General features: G+C 43.7%; 1 protein-coding gene across 3 annotated transcripts in view; it reads right to left on the reverse strand.

The window, feature by feature from the left end:
* Positions 1-23935, reverse strand: part of ZSWIM9 (zinc finger SWIM-type containing 9) — a 68082-nt gene that overhangs the window by 7565 nt on the left and 36582 nt on the right. For all 3 annotated transcript variants that reach the window (XM_077457347.1, XM_077457349.1, XM_077457348.1), the window contains 3 exons: positions 16283-16491; positions 5991-7098; positions 2385-2465 (listed from right to left, as the gene is read on the reverse strand). In XM_077457347.1, coding sequence (XP_077313473.1) covers positions 2385-2465; positions 5991-7098; positions 16283-16491 — 1398 coding nt within the window. The remainder of the gene's footprint in view (positions 1-2384; positions 2466-5990; positions 7099-16282; positions 16492-23935) is intronic.

Here is a 23935-nt window from a genome sequence, read left to right on the forward strand (position 1 = left end):
GTAAGACAAACAATATCCTGTGTCAGCCATTTAACCTTTCAGGGTATCCTGTGGGGGGAGATGTAATAAGAAATGGGCCACCCCAAAGCTTCTCCCCCTACCAGCCGATTCACTCAACCATTGTGATCTCTGTTGCTGTCAATTTTGGTCCATTCTTCTAGCTGCCCAATCACCCAGGCAGGATCGCTTCTGGAATGTTCGGGGGGGGGGGGGGGGGGGGGTGGTGGATGACACAGGACCGCAAACCCTGCTCTGTTAACGCTTTTATGCGTTTGTCCCTCAGCACCTGCCAGGCTGCTAGCCGCCATTTTGTTATAGCAGAGGCCAGTGGAAATGACATCCCATGTGCGCGCTGTCCACTTCCGGACATGCGCACTCCAGTGTGAGGGACACCGTGCATATGTCCGGAAGCCACACTTGCAGCAGCAGCCTGAGAAACACCATCCTCCACCATACAGTGGGATACTCCAGCGGCCCATCCTAAAACCATCTGCACCGTCAGGTAGGAAGGGAGAATGGGATGCAAGGTCCCTGGGGCTGTGGAGACCCTCACCGTGTCCACAGCCACCAGTATCTCAGGGAGGAAAGGGAAGAAGGGGGAGGGAGAAGGTTTGCTAAAGCTTCCCCCACCGCTGCCATGCCTCCCTGAGATATTTCTAACAGGGAATGAACCCCCCTTGGAAAGAGCAAAGTTCTGCCAGACTCTGCAGCCACAACTGACTGCATTAATCTGACTTTCCAGGGGGAGACCTCGGTCCCAAACCGTAGGCTTTAAGGCAAGAAAATAACAGTTTCGCTGCCATCCTGTGGGAAACACAATCAATAACTGAGGGACAGAGGGAAGGGAGGGGCCTTTTAAACCTTGTTGTTGATTAAGTTTCCTCTCAGGTGGGACTCGTCATCTCAGGTGTGCCGTCCTGGAAGATGACTGGAGAAATATGACAATGACATATTACAAAAACCTCAAAATAGGCTTAAGAGCAAATTCACACAGCATTACAGAGCTGCTGGAGCAATTCACCATGTCACACATCTCTTTTCTTTTTTTTTTTTTCTGTACAACAGTGTGGTTCACTGTTAAACAGTGTTAAACAGTGTAATTCAGTATGGTGTGCTGCGATAAAATGCAGCATGTCTGCCATGGGCTGCGTTGCAGTGTGATTGGGACACCTAGCAAACAATGGTTTCCTGTGTGTCTATGTGGTGAGAGACATTTTACCATACAGTAAAACATCTGTCACAGCATATAGTGTCAATTCATGCTCAGACATTAAAAGGCAGAAACCTACACAAACATACAGTTTTCTCTTTTTACATTTATTTGCCATGGGTCCCTAACTTCCATTTGATTGCATGTTATCAGACCTCTCTGACAAATAAGTTCCCAGCTTCAATGCCATGTCTGCTGGGATCCATCCCCAGTTACCTCTCTTCCCCACCTGCCTCTTCCCAGACCCGATCTCTTTCCTTTTTATCATTCGCTCCTCCTCTTTGCCTTTTATACCACTTACCAAGGGAGGACAAACAGCCCAGAACATAACCTTTTGCCCTCTACTTTATTTACCTTTCAATTGACCAACTTCCCTATAGTGGCTTCTCAACTAACATTTTTAATTTGCTTGACACTAGGTAGTAACATGCTGTGTATATAATATGTTGCTCATTACGAAGAAGGATGCTTGATATTTGTGTCCGTTATAGTGTATACAAACTACTATGTAATATATTGCGGTGACCAATCCCTAAATGTGGTAGCTACATTTGTTTTCTTTTCAAATCCCCCCCCCCCCCCCCCCCACATAGTTTAGCCTGGTGATCCAGCTAGTAACACACCACCTTCAAGCGTCTATACTCCTCCACTGTATCTATTAAGCAGCAACTTAGCCACCCTTAGAGAGCAGCATTGTCAACCTGTAGAGAGGGTAGTGTTAGGTGGACTAGTAGATTTAATTGGCCTTTACAGAGGTGACAAACAATAGACTTGCTGACCAGACCAACAGGTAATCAAACTATGTTACAGAGGGGACACAAAAAAAAAAAAAGAAATGATGTAGTAATGCTAGCAACAGATGGCATCATATGTGTTATGCTTTATTCTGCCCAGGGGTCCTCTTTAATTTACTGCTTTGGCAATGAAAAATCATTGGAGTAATTGTGTTTTGTGAGGTCAGGCTATGTTATGTCACAGAAAGCAAGTCAACAGTGGTAGCCTTTTGTTGAAAATGTTAAAAAAAGTTCTGAGCAGGAAGACACCACTAATCAGTTCCAGTGTCATCTTACTAGCACAACACAAAAACACAAAAGCACATTTTGTAGTTAGAGTTGTAATAATTTATTTGATTACTTAATTGGTGTATTTAGAATAAAACGGCATACCACAATACCTCATCTGTAGAAATCTCAGAGGAAGCAGCTGTGTGGAGAGTTCCTTCATTATTGGATGTCAATACAGGAGCGTCTTGTCCCTAAAGACAAAAAATTAAAAAACAAGAAAGCTTTATCTGACACTTGTTGCTTACAAGTTAAAATCAGTATTTTTTGCTAGAAAATTACCTATAACCCCCAAACATTATATATTATATATATATATATATAATTTTTGCAGAGACACTAAAGAATAAAAACGCAGATCATTGCAATACTTTAAGTCACACTGTATTTGCGCAGGGGTCTTTCAATGAAAACTGCAAAGAAATACACTTTCATGAATAATAAAAAAAACACCGTAACCCCAATATTTTTTGTATAATGTGAGACACCCAAAATATCAGCCTTTAAAATTGCGCACGCTTGTAGAATGGCAAACTACGGTACTTAAAAATCGCCATAGGCGACGCCTTAAACATTTTTAACGCTTACCAGTTTAGAGCTACAGAGGAGGTCTAGTGCTAGAACTCATGCTCTCGCTTTAACCATCGCGGAGATAACTCACGTGTGTGGTTTGAACGCTGTTTACATAAAAATTTTTACTTTTTTTAAAATCTAAATTATTTTATTTTTACACTGTCCTTTTAAACTTATTTTTTCTGATCACTTTTATTGCAGGTACACTTTATGGAGGTATATGGGGGTCGATAAGATATTTTGGGGGGGGGGGGGGGGGGGGGTCCGCTCCCATTGCTTGTGATAACACAGTGGTGTAGTGGTTAGCACTTTCACCTAGCAGTAAGAAGGGTCGCTGGTTCAAATCCCAACCATCACACTACCTGCCTGGAGTTTGCATGTTCTCCCTGTGCCTGCGTTGGTTTCCTCCGGCCACTCCAAAGACATGCTGGTAGGTTAATTGGATCCTGTCTAAATTGTCCCTAGTATGTATGAATGTGAGTTAGGGACCTTAGATTGTAAGCTCCTTGAGGGTAGGGACTGATGTGAATGTACAATGTATATGTAAAGTGCTGTGTAAATTGACAGCGCTATATAAGTACCTGAAATAAATAAAAATAAATAAAAAACGATCGAGTGGCTGGCCACATCAATCATTATCATAAGAAAGCCAACCATCATCTCTTTAAAAAAAAAAAAAAATAATACCTGCAGCTGCAAGTTATCACCGTGCTACAACCCCTTGAAGCCGAAGACCACATATTTGTTACGTTGATGTGAAGGGGTTAAACAAATAAACATTTCTGTAAACTAGCAGATATCAAGCTCACTACATACAGTGCATCCGGAAAGTATTGGCATCGCTTCACTTTTTCCATTACAGCCTTATTCCAAAATGGATTAAACTCATTATTTTCCTCAAAATTCTACAAACAATACCCCATAATGACAAAATGAAAGAAGTTTGTTTGAAATCTTTGCAAATTTATTAAAATTCACATCCAGGAGCGCGCACACACACACACACACACACACACACACACACACACGGGTGGCTCTAAAGGACTCTGCAAGGGAATGCAGCCACCCTTATGGGCCCCGGCCACTGCACCGTGTTGGCTGGCTAGGGGGCAGTGTGGTGCACGATTCCCCCCATTTTTGTAACAAACGTTATATGAAGTGTACAAAACATACAATCTATACAATGCAATGTCAAGCAGTGCGATGTGCTTCACTGCCTGACATTGCAGTGGGATTGAAGCAAGTACACTACAATAAAATGCAGCATGTCTATTTTATTGCAGCAGCGTGAATTGGGACGCATGGGGAACAATTGTTTCCCGTGTGTCCTTGAGGTGACAGATGTTTACACTGAGGTAAAACATGTCACTGCACAGCGTGAATTGGCTCTAGAACAGGAAAGCGGAGGCAAGGATAGATGATGAGACAATATGTGAAGGTGAGTAATCCGCCACCGATAGGATGAAGGCTTACCAGATGGTTTGAAGTCAAAAGGATGTACGTCCAATGAGTCAAACAAGCTAGTATTAGCAAACGTCAAAGTTGGAAACATCATATCTGGAGACCTTTGACAAATAAGTAAAGTCCTCAAATGGTCATTCGGGTAGTAGTCTCCATGGAAGGTATTTTTGTATATAAAAATGGACAGCTTCTCCCATACGTTCACATGTATGGTCAAAGAGGAGAACAAAAAGGGCCACATAGCATGATTCCGTATAAAATGACCGTTTGAGGACTTGGCTTATTCAAAGGTCTCCAGATCGGATGTTTCCAACTTTGGCATTTGCTAATACTAGCTTGTTTGACTCATAGGACATTTGTTCTTTTGAGTTCAAACCACCTGGTAAGCCTTCATCCCATCAGTGGCTTATTACTCACCTTCACATATTGTCTTCATCATCTATCCACCATTTCATGTTAAAATGATGTTATGAACACTTGGCGAATGTCCCTTTAAGGGCCATTTGGTTTCACCATGTTTTTGGTCTTTGTTTACTTGATGTTTTAGTGCTGCAATTTTACCTCCCTTACCATTATTGCAATTGTCTATTAGCCATGTTAGCTGCTGTTTTTTATTTTAGGGCGTAGCGTGGTATTATATTTGTACTTTTTCACTTTGAGCCAACTATTGTGCCAAGAAAAAACAGGTAAAACCTTTTAATTATTTTTTGGGATAGAATGAAGAGGGAGGTGAACACCTGTAAGATATTTTTATTGCGGCCTGTGCCCTTGTTGTTAGGAAGATTAATCCACACCATTTGTCCCGTTTACCTTTATTATCGAAAGAAATCCCAAATTTTGGAGTCCTTTCCAGAATAGGAGGGGGTTCTCTCTCACTTTGTATTGGCTGTGGAGCAGGAAGTTACACTTTAAGCTTGCACTCTCTAGTAATGTGTAATCGACCTCATAAGCCAGCAATAAAAGTGGACATCAGGTTTAGTTATAGGGACAAGAGAAAAACAAACTTGTGTGCTGAGAGTGGTAGTAAACTCCGCTTTGTGACTTTTACCTACAGGCAAGCTTACGATAAAGCTTACCTGTAGGTAAAATGAACATCTCCTAAAACTACACAGTTTACGAGATACTCGCTTGTATGGCAGCTGGTGACCTCCCTGGCGCATGTGCTCTGAAGGAATGGCACACTCATGACATTTCTTCAGAGCTCAGTGTCGTGGCTGTGACTCCTGCGTGCATGTGCGAGAGTGACGTCATTGTGGCTCGGCCATCTCAAAAGGCTGGAGCCCGTGAACCTGGAAGAAAGATCAGGTGAAGATGGAACACATGTCAGCTTTGTTTCAAGGTAGGCCTTTCATAATGTGCTAGTATACGATGCATTATCTTACAGGAGGACTGGACAGAAAACAAAGGTGGTGGTTTAAAAAGTGCTACAGCATATATGCTTCTAGTAACAGAAATTAAAAAGGCCATTCAAACTCAGTAGGCAGTTATACATCATTCTGCATAAGTGATGGATTAATGATTACTTTAAGCTGATTTCAATTGTGTATTTTATATCTGCTTAGGGTGAAAAAAAAGAAGAAAAACCTGTACAACATGAGTACCAGCTGAATAGTCATTTCCAGAATTTCAGGATAAGCAGACTTCTAGTAAGATGACAGTATGTAGCACTATTAGTATGAATTTACCTGCTGATTTGATGTAGGCGAAAGAGCAGACTTTTCATAATCACAGAATGACGTGATGTCAGCATTTTGAAGGTGTAGCCCATCAGCTGAGTTCTTCACTGTGCTGCCAAGTACAGAACACAGGCATTGATACAATGAGGGCATGAAGCCCACTTCAGCTTTGAGCTTTGCATGATTTGCAGAAACCAAATCATATAAATGCCTCTCTGACTCTTCAGTCCTGTTATCTTTCTTTACCCACATTTTTCTGCGGGGGTGCCATGTGTCGGAGTAATATTTGAACACCTCTGCTGGACAAATGGGCTTCAGATCATTCAGATATCGGTCATAGACTTTAACTGAACAGGTCTGAGAAATGATATGAAGGAAGTTCTTGATCTGGGCCTCAGACCTTGCATCCAGGTGGGATATACGACTGTACAAGAGATTTAAAACCGCCTGCATACAGTATCTCACATGGGCATGGGGTAAACGGCTTTCCAGGTTAATTGGCTCTAGTATATCCGGGTTGATGGTTAAATGTTTTACCTTTTTACTTAATGTGGGAATTATCTCACAAAGCAAACCTGTAAGGAAGGGAATGATGCTGTCGACCTGTTTTTTTGCAATGCAGTACGCACATGGGGTCCATCCTTCTCCCTTCACCTCACAAAAAATGGTATACAAGTCAAAACTTTGGCTGAAGTCCGTAAACACATCGATGAATAGATTTTCTGGGTGATTCTGAGCCCGATCTCTCATAGCAGAGGTCATCAGAAAAATTTTCTTCACATGCAATTTATCCTCCACAAACACTAACTTGACTTTTGCATCTGGGTCTGAAAAGAAAAGGGACTGCAGCTCCGCGAGAACTTGTGTTCGGTCTTCAAATGCACCAGAGCGGAAGCGGAGAAGCCTTTTTAAATCGCTTGGTTCCAGAAATTTCTTTGATATATTGTTTGCCACCTGTGCCGGCAATCCTACAACAGACGAGGGCTTAAACTTCTTCTCGGGTGGAGCATCGCAGGGATCTTCTGTGACGTGGATATGATCTGGGGTGCACTGTGTGACAATAAGTTTATCTTTCTGTGGACTTAGTGACAGCTCAATGAATGCTGGACAGTTCTTCCTAAGAAAAAAAAATAATGCTTCAATAAATCCCTAAATGTAAAAACGTAACAGGGTTAAAATATGAATAAAATGGTAAAACCCTGATGAAAGAGAACCTATTACCTATACACAATAAAAAAAAAAAAAAAAACACAACTCCTTTCTATACTTCAGCCTTATTACTTACATTTCTGATACTCTACTTCCTGTTCTTTCTAGATTTCCCTACATAGTAAGTTAAGTGGTATGACAGTTCTAGCTCTACTCACAGCATACACAAGCCATTCCTATGCACCTCTCATCCAACATAAACCAATCCTAGTCTTCTTCATGGATGATGAAGTGATGTTACTTTCTCCTTCTCTAGATGAGGCATGATACCATGTCACTTTCTATTCACCCATTCTGCATCATTCAGTTCTTGCTGAGATGGCCCTTATGTGTAAGAAGTCGAATCCACATCACTCACATTTCTTATGGACCACCCACTGTACTGTGTTGATGGTTGTAAAATGGCCAGATGGCCTCTGAAGTTACAACTACCAACTTCTCATCTCTGTCATCTGCTTGTACACTTCTGCTTAACACTGGCTCTGTGCTGCCACTCCGCTTTTCATCCCCTGCATGACAGAGGGGGTTCAGTCTATTCTCATGGATATTAACTCTTTCCAGCCCTGGGGTATGTGGAGGTCAGTCAGTAGTTACTGGTGTAAAACGACTCGCCTCAAACCCCAAAAGGTGCAAAGTTTAAAACACTGCTCAAAATGCTCCCTGGGGTACCTCCAGGGGTTGCTAGAGGCTCTTTGAGTGTGGCTGATTGACTTCACATCTGATGACATCTGCATAATTACAGGGCTAACACTACCTTGCAGAATCTGTGGCATGACATTATCTTTTAAGTTGTCTGAAAGGGCATAATTCTGATCACCACGATAAAGGGGCATTTTTACCACTGACCACCAATGTAAGGGGCATTCTTCCTATCAACCACCAATGTAAGCATTGTATTCTTCCAACCGACCATCAGTGAAAGAGCCATTTTTACCACTTACCCCCAGTTAATTTGTTTTAGCAAGAGTTCCCCAAGACCCAAAAATTATATGAAGGGTTCCTCTGGGGTAAAAAAGGTTAAGGCTGGCCTAGTGTAACAATGTTGCTCCTCTATAGATACAGTGCAATAAGTAAGCGTTGTCACTCTAGGACAGAAAATTTGTTACTGGCTAGATCACCAGGTGAAAATAACATTTAAAAAAATAAATAAATAAAAAAGAAAAAGAAAGAAAGTTAAAGGAAACAGCAATATATTACATTTTCGTTTTGGGTTTATACTGCTTTAACCACTTGCTGACCCCGGCTTTTTCTGACATTTGTTGTTTATAAGTCAAATCTATTTTTTTGCTAGAAAATATCACTTTGAACACACACAATATAATATATATATATATATATATATATATATATATATATATATATATATATATACACACACATACACACACAATATAATATATATATATATATATATATATATTATATATATATATAGTTAGCAAAGTTGAATAAAGACACCAGTCCATCCAGTTCAACCAGAGTGTCTACAATTGTCCCTATTCCTGTACATTGCACACACACATAGGTCCCTACCCTCAAGGAGCCCACAATCCAAGGTCCTCATTCATATACTAGGGTCAATTTTGGACAGAAGCCAATTAACCCACCATTCGATTCGAACCAGCGACCCTTCTTACTGCTAGGTGAGAGTGCTAACCACTACACCACTGTTATCAGAGACAATAGAGAATAAAATGGCAGTCATTGCAATATTTTATGTTGCACTGTAATTGTGCAGTGGTCTTTCAAACTAAATTTTTTTTGGGGAAAAAAATAAAAAAAACTTTAATGAAAGAATTTAAACAAAAAACAAACAAAAAAAAACAAAAAAAACATTGAAGTTAGGCCGCGTACACACGCGCGGACTGTTCGCCCAACTTTGTCCGTCCAACAGTTTCGGCAAACAGTCCGCTCAAAATTAGCATGGACGGACATGGCCACACACGACGAACGAACAGTTTGCTGAAACCGTGCGCGATGACGTGAACGGCACGTACGACGGGACGAAAAATACGACGTCCTATACACTGCATTATAACTTTCGGCTTGAAAATCCTTTCTGAGCATGCGCGGAACTTAGTTTGACGAACAAGCCTACACACGGGCGGACTGTTCGCTGAAACAAGGTTTCAGCGGACAGTTTTTCGGAAATTCCGTAAAACCTTGTTCGTCAAACTGTCCGCTGAAACTGTCCGCTGAAAGCCCACACACGAGCGGACTGTCCGCCCAAACACTGTTCAGCGGACAAAGTTGGGCGAACAGTCCGCGCGTGTGTACGCGGCCTTAGACCAATTGTTTTGTAGACTGTAAAAGATGATGTTATGCCGAGTAAATAGATACCCAACATGCCACATTTTAAATTTGTGCAAGCTCGTGGAAAGGCAACAAGCTGCGATACTTAAAAATCTCCATAGGCATCATGTTAACATTTTTTTTTACAGGTTACCCGTTTATAGTTAGTGGAGGTCTTGTGCTAGTTATTATTGTTCCCCCCTAACAATACATCACATGTGCAAAAAGTGGGCACGACTTATGTATGCGTTCGCTTCTGCGGACGAGCTCAGAGGTATGGGATGCTTTAATTTTTATTTTTTTTGATCAATATTTATCCAATTACAAGGAACGTAAACATCCCTTGTAATAGAAATAAGCATGACAGGTCATCTTCATTATGAGATCTGGGGTAATAAAAAAAATAAAAAAATAAAAAAAAGACACACATCAGATCTCTCATTTACCTTTAAAAGAAAAATACATTTTGCCTGACTAAAAGGGAGTAAAGGGGAAAAAAAATCCCTGGTTTATGCAGCCGTGATGTCAGACATCACTCTGGTCCTCCAAGAGCATAGAGCCTCTTGCCCTCACTCGGCTTCCTGCCTAGCCATCAGCCAGACCGGGTTTCAGACGTGGACTATACAAAAAAAACTTTTTTTTTTTTAAGCTGGTCACATGACTACCAGAGCACCAACAGGCTCCGTGAGGACCAGGCCATGGATACAAGACACTACAGTGACTTGTGAATGACATATCACATGTAGCAAATATGCTCCAGTCGATTATCTCATATCGACTTATCAAGTACTGTATAAAGATCACATGACCAATTATAAAAAGGAGGGGGGGGGGAGAGGGGGAGAAGGAAAAAAAAAAACACAACAGGAATTTTGAATGACTGGTACATTCCTTATCATGGAATACAGTACAGGACTTGTAATTCTAGACTATGGGTTATATGCAGGCTACCTTCAGGTGATTGTAAACTGGCAAAAACCTGTTAGGGCAGCCCCTCGAATGCACTCATATGTGACTTAATTTTTCTAGCAAGCAGTAAGGCGTGATCAAGACACAAGGGCAAGGGGCTTGTGCCCTGTACTATACTCCAAGATAAAAGAATTTACAGGCAAGTTAAAATTAGGGATGCACCGAATGGTTTTTTTGGTGCCGAAACCGATACCGAAAATTAAAAATACACTAGGCCAAAAACGATACCGAAACAGCACCGATACCGAAAATGACTGTTTTTAAAAAATATTTTTATACAGGAGGTGGTCAGAGACCGGCGGCATGGTACAGGAGGTGGTCAGAGACCGGCGGCATGGTACAGGAGGTGGTCAGAGACCAGCGGCATGATAAAAGAGTTGTCCCCAGTGAAGCCAGTGATGCAGCGAAGAGAGAGGAGAGCCGCCTCCGCCGTCTGGTTCAATAGAGCGCCGGGAACGTCACAGCTTTAATTTCGATAGCTGTGGGTTTCCCCGTCGCGTGCCGTCTCATAGAGCATCTCCCCCCTTGGTCGGGGAACTGTGATAGACAGATCACCCGTCCAATCTGGCCCTGCCCCATTTTCGGCTCAATTATTGGCCATTTTTTCCTTTCATTTTCGGCCGATATGTTTAGGCGGCTGAAATTTCGGTGCATCCCTAGTTAAAATTCCTATTATCTTACATTTACAGCCCAGAAATTGTATTCAAAGACAATGGGACATCCCACAAGCTATAAACTGAGGGATGGGAAACACAGCAAACAGAACTGCCAATGGGCCTAATAAGAAAAAGACAAAAAACAAAAACCAATAAACATGTAAAGAACTTGAAAATACTCAGAACTCATCAGCCTGGTAGAACTTGGAGAACATGTAAAACATGTAAAAATAGGGCCATGGGGCAGCTTCTAAAATCTCAGATATAGATGCTGAAAAGCCCAAGATCAACAGCTCTGGTGGATAGAGCTGTGATGGGGAAGGAAAGAACCCTTTCCTTAAAGGCGTAGTTCCTAGTAATAAAGCTGCCTGATTCACCCCGGCAAGGGTGGATTGGGAAGCAGGATCTCCTTTACAAGACCCTCCAGGCAGCACAAAGAAGGACTTAGGCTCCAAGTAGAACCTGACAGCCATAACCAAATCCAGGAAATACAAGGTAATTTCCTTGTGATATTTTGGAGCAGGTCAGAGGGAAAGGAGGTTAACGTCCTCACTGGAGGTGGACAGAAGAGACCACCTTCGAAAATAAGGAAAGTTTTAGTCTAAAAGCAGCTGCCTTGTACCTGGGCAAAATGAGGAAAGGCTCTTTACAAGAAAGAGCTGCAAACTCAAACATGCCTAAACAGACGTAATGGCAACCAGGATGGTATCCTTAGATGTGAGGTCTTCCAAAGAAATTTCTCTAATCGGCTCATAAGGGGTTTTCTGAAAGAATAAGTACGAGGTTTAGATCCAAAGGTGACATAAGAGGTAGAAGAAAAGTTTTGATAAAAGGATTGCAAGGCAAGAGGCTTCTGGAGGAGAATGGATGAGGCAGGAACCGATCCCTTGAGGATACTCAAAGACCAAAAGCTTGTCAAGATCAGACTGAAGAATGACCAAAATATGAGTAAGGCTCAGTTCACACTAGTACGAATGGGCTGCTGTGCCACATGAAAACACACAAGAAAAGATGCATGCACCTTTTTAAAAATGTGGCCGAAGGGAAACCACAGGGTCATTTTGACCCTGTGGTTCCTGCTCCTGCGATCGCGCTGCAGGCTGAGATGCATGGGGCTGCCATTTAGAATGACACAAGAGCAGTGCGATTCGGTTGTGGGAATCAACCAAAACACACAGTGCGGGCTAGTGTGAACCTAGCCTAAGAGCATTTCCTAGGATTCAGCCATCTGTCTTTGTACCAGGCAAATTAAGCCCTTCATGTAAATGCTGGATTTCCTTGCTCTGGTTAAGATTTGAATAATTGATTCAGAAAAATCCCTATCCTTTACAACTTGGGCTTCAAAAGCCATGCAACTGGGAAGCAGAGTGAAACAGGGGGCCTTTCACCAGCAAGTCTAGTCTGTTTGGAAGAGGACAGGGCTTTTCTGCCACATATCTGAGTATATCTTTGTACCACTTTCTTCTAGGCCAATTTGGTGCAATGAGACACACTGGAAAGCCTTTTAACGATCTTGTGCAGTAGTTAAGAAAATATTTTCTCTGGAAGGAGGCCATAATACAATAAAACAGCATTCAAACTGGTTTATCTCTTGCTGTACATTTTATTAAAACATCAGAGTGCATTTGGAGTATTTATTTTTGTCTAACTGAGGAGGAGAGAAGGAAGAGTTCATTATTTACCCAAGGAGGGACACCTCTTGTAGCTGTGGTGGGGATTCCCTGGATTAACAGAAATGTGTTATACATCAGGCTCGCTTACAAACTCTAACGTGCAAGACTTTGGAGGGGTGAACGCATTTGTTTTTTCTGTGCGAGGACACGTGGTGAATCTAACAGGAGTGACACGGAGCCTCACAAGCATGTTTATATGTATTGTTGCAAGATACTGGGAAGAATCACCATTATGGTTATTTTTATTATACATTCACTGTTTATAGCACACTGTTTGCTGAAGTTTGTTGCGTGATTTTATGTTTTCGGTAGTCTCCACTTACAGCGCTGCACTGAATTATTTTTTTCTTTTTGTGAATGAATTTAAAGTGTTCAGCTGCTTAGTATATTTATAGGGTGAATTTCACTGCGTGGTCACTTTGTTTTTCAATTGTCATTTTTCTAAAACTGGTAGAACCACTCCTTGTACCTGAAATTGGTGCAAGGTGGTCATTAGTTCTGCCTTCTTTTAGTTTGAAGCTGGTAGATTTGAAGACAAAAAGCGAGGTGGGGACAAAAATAGAAACCATTTTGTATCCCTTTGAAATGACAGATTGGACAGAGAATTCCATGATATTTCAGATCCATACGGGCTCAAATGCCAACAGATGCCCCAAGGAGTGGGGGTGTCTCTTTATTGTGAGGAAAGCTTCAGGGCAGGCTTGGTGAAAAACTTTCACTGAGCAGAAAGTAGTAGCCGTAGGCGTAAGAGACGTAGTATTTTCTTGCAGGTAGGAGCATCTTTTCCCATCCTTGATGAATAAGGGGACTCCCCCAAACAGGTGTTCACTATCAAAAGCATTGCATAGAAGATGCTGCTTATAAGCAGGTTCAGCAGACCAAATTTTTATGACCACAAAATCCTGCACATTTGCACAGAGATCAGTGACATTTTAGAGCAGGGGGTGGAAATTTGAGGGTGGAGGTCTACCTGAACGACATTTGAGAGATCAAAAATCACTAGGACAGGTCACCCCTTTTCCTTTTTTTAAAGAAACTAGCAAGGCCCAAATAAAAAGTAAGGATTGCACAAAGAAAACTATCAAATGGCATTGTAAAAACAAAGTAAGCCTGCCTTAAAGCTGAACTCCATCTTTTGACATACTATATAGTTTGTTTGGGCCAGCTTGGCCCAAATGAACCGTGTCCCTGCTGGATATGTGGCATAAACTGCCAATCAAGGAAGCTTTGTATTTAATGCTACAATATGTTGCTTTCTCTGAATGGGTGTGGGCCGCTGCAATAGACTACTGTGTTCTGGGTATAAGACTGGAAGTCTCGGCTGGAACTCGGAACACAGTGCGGTATGCCTGGGCATAGCCTCAGCTACGTACAGTTTATACTGTACATCCAGCGGCCTCATGTTAGTGAGGGGCATAGTTTGTTTTGGGCCAAGCTGGCCCAAACAAACTGTAAAATATATCAAAAGTTGGCATTCAGCTTTAAAAGTTAGCTTTAGTGAGAAACTAGGCATGCACAATTTATTTTTCCTGCCTGGAGTGTAATCTCAACTAATTTAAGCCCTGGCTCTCTGCTCTAAGTTCTAGCCTGACTGACTGGGTTGAGTTAAGTTGAGTAGGGCAGTAACATGTAGAGCTGCCTAAAGAGGTCAGTAGTATATAGGGCCAAAATACGTAAGTCAGAAATTTGTAGGGTAGATTATAGGGGTCAGCAGGTCAGAAGACAGACCCTACCTAACCATGGTTATCAGCCCTGTCCTGCTGACACCTCAAAGAAGATGGTTGTTAGCACAGAAAAGCGACGGTGACACACTGCCGTTTGCTCTTACGGTTAGCAACAGTCTGGCAAATAGAAACGGCAGCATCTTCAAGATGCAGAGCTGAACCTGCAAGAGCAAAAAAAGTATTTAGGATGGCTGTCATCCATCTCAGGTGCCTTCATGGCCATTTTTGTTTATTTCATCTAGAGGAGGGGAGGAAAGGGTTTTTGAAGGTAAGCACACTGTCTTGGCTGAGCTAAGGGCAGATACATTCCAGGAAGTAAATGTTACATGAATAATCTGAATATATCAAGGGTGGCAATGCCTTGAAATGCTAGGGGGTGATTTCTCAACAAAATAAAGCATGGAGACACGGGTGAATTGGCAATTTTACTTTGAACATTAAAAATTCATTTTGTCGTCAGTTTGTGGTGCTCAGATACAGCTTCCCCTTTTAATCCTGTAATGCGCCTTTGTTCAGTAAGAGGATCCCCACTAGGATAGTCAAGGAATATAGTGCAAAATGGCTGGGATTTTGCCTGCACGGATCTAAAAGCTGATATTAGATCAGGTGCTGACAATGTTACTGAGGTTGTTTCTCAGTAGAAGATGGCAGCAGGAGTGCAGAAATGAGTTGTGTAGATTTTCAGCAGAAATGGCAGGCAAAACACGTCATCCAGAAGGCATGATGCGGCAACCGCTACCTCACCCTCTTGAGAATAGGGTTTCTCAGTTTTAAGTTTAGTGGGTTTTCTCCTTTCTGGCCTTAGAGACACAATGGCGGCGGGGGGGGGGGGGGGGGGGGGGTATCATAAAAACATGAACAAGTCCCAAATCCTCGGACTGTAAAACTCCATTGTATTCTATTCCCCAAGGATTGCGATATTAAAAGGCAGGGCCCAGTGCTAATACAGAGGAAAACCACATTTTGTCTTATGCACAATTCTGGACCTACGATAGATACAGACTTCCCTGTTACAGTAGGCACACCCATAGGGGGGCCTAAGGGTCTGGGAAGAATAGTATTGGACCACAGTCCCTGAGCTGTATAGTACCCTGTGGCTAACTACACACTGACCTTTGTGCCAGGGTGAGAGCCTTACATAAAATCCAGTCACCAAAACAAACATTACAGGCCAGCCATACACACAATGGAGTTTGGGTATGGTCCCCAAGGTATACAGCCAGGGTTATCAATCCAATAGGCAGTTATTTCTTAAAAGAAGGGTGAGAGAAAATTAAATGGTTTAAACCAGAAAAATCTTCTCCACGGGAGAACATGTTCATCACCCAAAGACACTAGAAAAAAAAAACTGAAATCTCACCGAGTGGGCAGGTTTAAGGAGAGCATTCTAGGGGCGGCTCAAGAAAGTTTTTTTGCCAGTGTTCAGTCACCTGAAGGTAGCGTGCATATATCCTATGGTCTATGAATACAAGTCCACTGATCTGTACTGTAAGAATAAGCTAATGTATATATGAATATTCTGATGCCCTAATATAGCATTCTTTTAATAACATACACTATACATACTGTACAGTGCATATTGTTACACTCCAGTCTGCTCAGATGAGCACAATTTTGCTTTTCACATCAAAAGCATGAAATATTAAAGTAGAATGCAGTGTAAAAATAATGTAAATTTTTTTCTTTGGACTCCTGTCTGACTCAGCTGAAATGACATAAATGAGATATCGGCCATGAGGATATTATGACATATCATACCAACTGTAGTTTTGTCATACCAACTGCAGGAAAGTTGTGCCCAGCTGTATTTCAAGATTTCTTCAATGTCTTGACTGTCAGGTTCTTGATTACTGGCCTCCTCTATGGCTGAAGATGATGAACGCAGAATGTACTTTTCTTTACTCCATTCTGGCAGGAAAACGCAAAAGTCATCCCAGCTCTGAAACTCCCTGCCATTTAATGGCATATTTGCGACGTCTTCAAAATCCTGCGAAAAAATAAAAAATAAATCAGAATTCACATGCTGCCCCAAAAAAACAGGTACTTAGATAAGATGACCTTTGAGCTAAAGTGGGTGTAAAGGCAGAAAACTCTTACCCTACTCAATGCAGGAAGGTAAAAAAAAAGAAAGAAAAAAACTTCTGCATTCAGTTCCCTCGAGCCCAATCTCAATCCAGTTCAGAACCAAAGTCTAAAGTCACAGAGCAGGACTAGGCTCTGTAGGGATCCTGACAAAGTCAGCATCTGCCCAGAAGCCTGACTGGCAGCTGGTTCTGCCTCTGAGGACTCTGTTGAGAGGCCGAGTAAGCTGCTCCTGCCCCCTCCACAGCCCAGAGCATCAGTGAGTGCTGGCAGGGTAGAGCAGAGAGCTGATGACTGTGCTCAGAGCAGACACAAACAGATCAGCACTCTCCGATTGCCCAGTTCTCAATGTAGAGCCGGCAGGAAACAGCTGCAGCACTGGATCGATGCTGCAGTCACATAAATGAGTATAATTTATTTAATTTTTTTAATCTTTACTCTCTTGCAAAACTTCTGTCTGAACACTAATAACTGCCTTAAAGTGGCTGTGAAGGCAGAGCAGCAACTTTCTTCTCCCTCTTTCATCACTGGACACAGCTATGAGAAGAGAGTGGAGGACATGGCCAAGCCGTGCTGTGTCAATGGACAAACAGAGTTCTGGCTTGGGATTGAGCATGCATAAGCGCCTTGCTATAGGGACACTCAAAATGGGGGAGGGGGAAAGGAGCCAGGAGTATCAATGGGGGACACTCAGAAAACCCCAGGATCGGGGCTACAGTTTGCGAAACCTTTTAAGACCATTTTAATTGAATAAGTGGGTATAAGCCTTGTTGAGCAGCTGCTAGATACTGGTCATATAAGAACAGTGTCATTACAGACAGTAGTCAATGTGTTGTGCCTCCACCCATCCCTCTGCCAAGCCATTCACAAAGCACAGCTGCACCGTCATCACAGGACTGTGCTTTGTTAATGGCTAAGCAGAGGGATGGGCAGAGGCACAACTCAGTGACTGTCTAATAGCCAATGTCCTGAGTACAGAAGGGAACTAGAAGCGAGGCTGACACTGTGTTTCAGCTGCTGCTTAGTAAAGATTTAATTCAGCAAGACATTATAGTATTCAAAATTACCGTAAGTTAGTAGTAAACAGTTTAAAAAAAATATAGCATTCACTATAAAAAAAACACAATAAAAACAAAAACTGATCTCTGGAAGCTATGCCCAAAGAAAAGAAGAGGACAAAAGACTAGTCACCGGTATTACCGGTGGTCCCCCTGCAGCTGATCTTTTTCCCATTACTAACTTACTATACACTTTGTTCTGCATTGAGACTAAAAACTGACAAATAGGAGTGCTAGACCAAATGCAAAAAGTCCAAATTGCTTTATTTATAGGAAGATCACAAAACAGCCAACATGTTTCAAGGGCCAAACTATCCCCTCTTCATCAGAGCTTAAGATTAAGTCAGAGCTTAAAGAGGGGAGCCAGCTTTAAAAAAAAAAGTCAGCAGCTGCAAACACTGTAGCTGCTGACTTTTAATAAGCAGACTTACCTGTCCAGGGCGCCTGCGATGTCGGCCGCCCAAGGCTGACCCATCCCTCGGCTCTTGGGTCCCGGCGCTGTCATTTCAACTAAGGGAAACAGGCAGGGGAGCCTTGCGGCTTCACTGCCCGTTTCCTACTGCGCGGGTCATGCAGCACTTTGTGAATGGGGCGCGCTGTGTTCTGGGACACACAGTTCCCAGAACACAGCGCGACCCATTACCCAGAAGATGCCACACGGAGGAGAGAAGACCGAAGATCACCTCGGAGGAGGAAGAGGCAGATTAGGAAGATATGCCTAGCAACAGGCATTTATGGCAAGTTTAAAAAAAAAATTTTGGCAAAATTTTTATGTATTTTTGTTTTTCAGGGTGGCCCTCCACTTTGAAGTGTTACTAACCCAGTACCCTGAATTTACTATATCTGTTCTCTCTCAATACACAGAAGATGGAAATACAATTGTTTTAGTAAATATAAACACACACATTATATATATATATATATATATATATATATATATATATATATATATATATATATATATATATATATATATATATATATATATATATATATATATATATATATATATTTTTTTTTTTTTTTTTTCTCTCATCAGTAGTGCATAGTGGTCTTGTACTTCTACAAGTGTCTGGTTAAAGCTTGAAGGAGGAGTTTTCATTCTCTCCCAATTGTCTTATTAGGCTGCAGGACAGTGCTGTTCAAATGCACTCTCCTAAGAAAAAAATAAAATAAAAATACCTCTAGCAATACACACCAAACTGAGCATGTGCAGCTTGTCCCCGAGGCTCTGTTCTATCAGGAGATGGATCAGGGACTGTGAAAGATGGGGAGGTTTAGAGAAGACAGGATCATACAAACAGCCTTTTTACAAAATGCAGAGGAGTAACCCCTTAGTACCCATGTACACTGCTGCTGCTAAACGGACATTCCAAGGCAGTTGGAAACTTTTTTTCAACTACCCCTGAACTCATTCAATGTTATCTTATGTGTACATGTTCGTTTCTGACATTTTTAGGTAGTGGCGTTTATAGGCATTTTTTTTTTTAAAAAGGTAAAAAAATAAAATAAAAATAAAGAGTTTCAGATGCTAAACGCAGCTAAATGTGGTAACCCACCGTAAAATCCTTTTCTCTGAAGTTCATTGACGGACACAGCAGCTCTTCTTGACCTTAGGGTTAGATCGCCCCTTTAGGAGAGGACTAGGCAGAAAGTAAAAAAAAAAAGAAGCAAAAAAACGGGGCAGTCCTACTGGCTATAACCCAGCAGCTCAGTTTGTGAAAAGCAGTACAAACATAAATAGGAGGGGTGGGTGCTGTGTCCATCAATGAACTTCACAGAAAAGGATTTTACAGAGTACAAAAATCCTATTTTCTCTATCCTTCACTGATGGATACAGCAGCACTTCTTGACCTTAGGGACATCCCCAAGCAGTGTCAAAGAAAACGAGTGGTGGGAACAGCAAACAACAACTCCACCCATAACAATCAGAGCTCCACCACAAAGGAGTTGCAACCTTAAACAGCCACTTGCAAAACCTTGTGGCCAAAGCAAGCATCCGAAGATGTGCTCACAACCTTGTAAAATTTTGTGAAAGTGAACGGACGACCAGGTCGCCGCCTTGCACACCTGGGAAACGGACACTTGATGTCAGAAAGCCCAAGAGGCACCAATTGCCCTGGTAGAATGTGCCGTGACAGGAAAGGGAACTACAATCTGTCTGATCCCCAGAGAGATGGTGGCCGATGAGACCGCCAGTGCCTTATTCGGACCAGGCACTAATACAAACAGCGAGTCCGACCTCCGAAAAGGAGCCGTAGCAGACAGATACACCCGCAGAGCTCAGGCCACATCCAAGGAATGCAAAGCCACCTCTTTAGGGAGTGAGGGCCGAGGACATAAGGACGGAAGGACAACGTCCTCATTTAGATGAAAGGCGGAAACAACCTCTGGAAGAAAATGAAGGCTGCGGACGCAGCACCGCCTTATCCTTATGGAGGATCAAGTAGGGAGACTTGCAAGACAAGGCCGCCAATACAGAAACCCTCCTGGCAGATGTAATGGCCACTAGAAAGACTACTTTCTGAGAGACTGTCAATAAGGGAATCTCCCCATTGTTTGCAAACAGCGGTTTCTGAAGTACCGTGAGCAACAGATTAAAATCCCACGGAGGTAGCGGTGGTCGAACCAGAGGGGCCACATGTCAAACCCCCTGAACAAACGTACTCACCAATGAATAAGTCACCAAGGGATGCTGAAAAAGGACAGCTAAAGCCTGCCCCTTAATGTTCTTAAGGCAAGTTTCTGATCCACTCCTTGCTGAAAAAACAGCAGGATCCTGGAAACTCAATATGTAAGTGGGCGCCACCCCATCTCCTCACATATGGAGATGTAGGCCTTCCATGTACGATGATAAATCTTCAGAGAAGAGGACTTCCGTGCCCTCAACATTGATATTACCGACTCTGACAGACCCCTGTCCCTTAGCACCTGGCTTTCAACAGCCATGCCATTAAAAACAGTGAAGGTAAAGCAGGATGAAGTATTGGACCTTGCGACAGAAAGTTCTCTCACATTGGCAGTCGCCAAGGAACATCCGCCACAATTCGTATTATGTTGGCGTACCAAGGACGTCAAGGTCAATCTGGGGCAATCAGAATTACCGGAATCTCCTCGGCCCACCACTCTGCGAAGCAGACGTGGTTGAAGTTTGAGTGGGGGAAAAGCATAAATCAGAATATAATGCCCTCATGGAGCCAACAACGCGTTTGCTGCATCTGCGCAGGGATCCTTTGACCTGGCCACAAACCTCTGTACCTTCGGATTGAGTCGAGAAGCCAGGAGATCCACATCTAGCGTGCCCCACCTTAGAGAAAGGAGCCGAAATACATACGGATGTAGCGACCATTCCCCTTGGTCCAGTATCTGGTGACTTAGGTAGTCCGCTTGCCAGTTTTCTACGCAGAATGTACACGGCCGACAGAGCCGCCATGCGTCGCTCTGCCCACCACAGGATGCGAGCGACCTCCAGTGTTGCAGCCAAGCTCCTTGTTCCTCCTTGATGGTTAACATACGGCCACCGCCATGGCATTGTCCGACTGGATCCTGACCAGACGGCCCTGCAGCCTCTGACCATGTGGAGAGGCACCGCCTGAATGCCCGAAGTTCCAGCACATTGATCGGTAGGTGGGATTCTTCCTGGGTCCACCGACTCTGGGCTAACTGTATGCCCCAAACTGCCCCCCAACCGGTCAGGCTGGTGTCCGTCATGATCACCGTTTAATGAAGAGGAAGGAACAACTTCCAGGACCGAAGAGCCAACGACCTCAGCCACCAGAGCAGGGAGTGCCTGACTAGCTGGCTCACTCGAATTTGACAATTCAGGGAAAATGGAGATTTGTCCCATCTTGACAGGATCTCCTTTTGCAAGACTCGAGCATAAGGTACCGCCTCGAAAGTGGCTACCATGAGACCCAGGACTCGCATGTAAAAACGCAGCGACCACCTGCAGGACACCAATAACTTCATTGAGTCCAGAAGCAGGCCCAGGTACTACAAGCGTTCAGTAGGCACCAACACCGGCTTCTGTAGGTCCAGTACCCAACCAAACTCCTGAAGACTTTGCACGGTGATTGCCACATTCTCCCTTAAATCTGAGGTGGAAGCTGCCCTCAGAAGGAGGTCGTCCAGGTAACCCACAATTGCGATCCCTCGCTGCCTTAATAAAGCCAAAATTGGGGCTAGCACCTTGGTGAAGACCCTTGGTGATGACGCCAGGCAAAAAGGGAGAGCTACAAATTGGTAGTGCTCGTCCCCGACCGCAAATCGCAGAAACTTCTGATGCTTGATGCATATGGGGACATGCAAGTATGGGTCCTCGATGTCTAGGGATGCCATAAAATCCCCCTGATGGAGCGCAGGGACCACTGAGTGAACTGATTCCATTCTGAGCCTCTGTACTTTCACAAAGCTGTTGAGGGCCTTGAGGTCCAGGACCGGACGGACCCCTTCCTTCTTTGGGACTACAAACAGATTGGAGTAGAATCACTGAAACCTTTCTGGTTTCGATACAGGTACTATCACCCTGCGCAGCAGCAGGTCCTGTACGGCCCCAAACAGGGCCTCCTGATGAGCCAGAAGATGATGAAGGTTGGAGGGAAAAAAAAAACAGTTTGGTGGACAAGAAAGAAACTATCTTGTACCCTGAGGAAACCAGTTAGTAGATCCACTGGTCGGAAAGTAGGGAGGTCCACCGGCTGAAAATTCCCAAAGACGATCCCCCACCCGAGAGTTGGGTGGGGGCAAACCTTCATGCAGTAACAGATTTGCTCGCAGGCTTGTTTGGCTTGCGAAACCAGGGACACTTTTGTCCCTCAGCAGGCACCTTGTCGGACTGGGAACGTTTACCTGCCGTTCCGGGCGGATGAAAAATCTGCTTGTGACCGAAAAAGGAGGGCCCTTGCCTACAGCGTGGCTCCTTACCTTTTCTGGACTGTGGAAGTAACATACTCTTACCCCCAGTAACATTCTTAATAATGTCATCCAGCAAGGCTCCAAATAGCCTCTCACCCTGGAAGGGCAAGTCCACCAGTGCTTTCTTAGCCCTTGTACACACGGTGGGATAATCTGTCGGAATGAGTCTTATCGGACCGTGTCGTCGGATAATCCGACTGTGTGTGGTATGCATCGGACTGATTCCGTCGAATCTCCGTCCGACCTAATTTTCCAACATGTTGGAAATATTTCCCGACCAACTGGGCCGGACGGACCCAATCCGATCATGTGTAGAGCATTTTCATCGGACCAAGTGCCACGCATGCTGAGATCAAATTCCTACATCAAAGCTATTGGCTACTAGCCTGAATGTAGTCCCATCGTAACAAAATTACGTCATCACGTTCTGAAAGATCGGATTTTTCGCCAACTTGGCCCAATTGTGTGTATGCAACAGTTTCGGACACAATCCGTCGGACTAAATCCGACGGGCAAAATCCGACGGATTTGGTTGACAAAATCTCCGACCGTGTGTACGTGGGCTTAGATGCCTGGTCCGCAGACCAGCATTTCAGCCAAATCAGGAGACGTAGCACTACTGCTGATACTGAGGCTCTAGAGAGCAAGGGAGCCATATCTAAGGCCGCATCACAGACATACTTAAGGCCCTGCACGAACTGGCCCGCCAGCTCAACGCAGGTCAGGGAAGCCTGTTGCTTCTCCAATTCACGGTACAAGAATTTAGCCCATCCAGTAAGCATCTGCAACACCAGGGCAGTGGCTAACACTGGCCGCAATCGCCTTGGCCCTTCTGTCGGAGTCCCTTCCATCGGAATCATGGTTACAATCATGGGGGGGCGGGGAGATGTCCATTTTTTTCAGGAGACTCTCCTCAAAAGGGATAACGCACCGCCATGCATTTCGGGACTGAAAAGGCCTGCTGCGGTTTTCCCCACTCCTTGTAAATAAACGTAGCAAAATAAGTTGGGTAAGGAAACACTTGGGTAAGGAAAGGCCGGCTTGTGGGACCCGACCGGGACCGACACCTCTGTAGATGCCCCCGCCGTATCCTCCATTTTTAGGGTATCCCGCACCGCTGTAGTAAGTGCTCCTACAAGCGCATTTTCCTGTGCTGACCCGGACATGGAATCATCCTTACTGTCCGAACGGTCCTGGTCCGCATCCTCGGATACACAACAGGGACCGCCTGTCACAGCAGGGACCGAGTCTGAATCAGAGCTTTCCCCAGAAGATGGTGGGAGGAGGGGGCGTTTTTTACCCCCCTTGCACCCACACGCCACTTCCACCCTGGTAACGAAGGCCTCCGGGACCGCCAACAGAGCATCTATAGGCACC

The sequence above is a fragment of the Lithobates pipiens genome, unplaced genomic scaffold (genome assembly GCF_037356315.1).
Source record: "Lithobates pipiens isolate NorthernLeopardFrog02 unplaced genomic scaffold, aLitPip1_a1.2 Scaffold_27, whole genome shotgun sequence".
Lineage (NCBI taxonomy): Eukaryota > Metazoa > Chordata > Amphibia > Anura > Ranidae > Lithobates > Lithobates pipiens.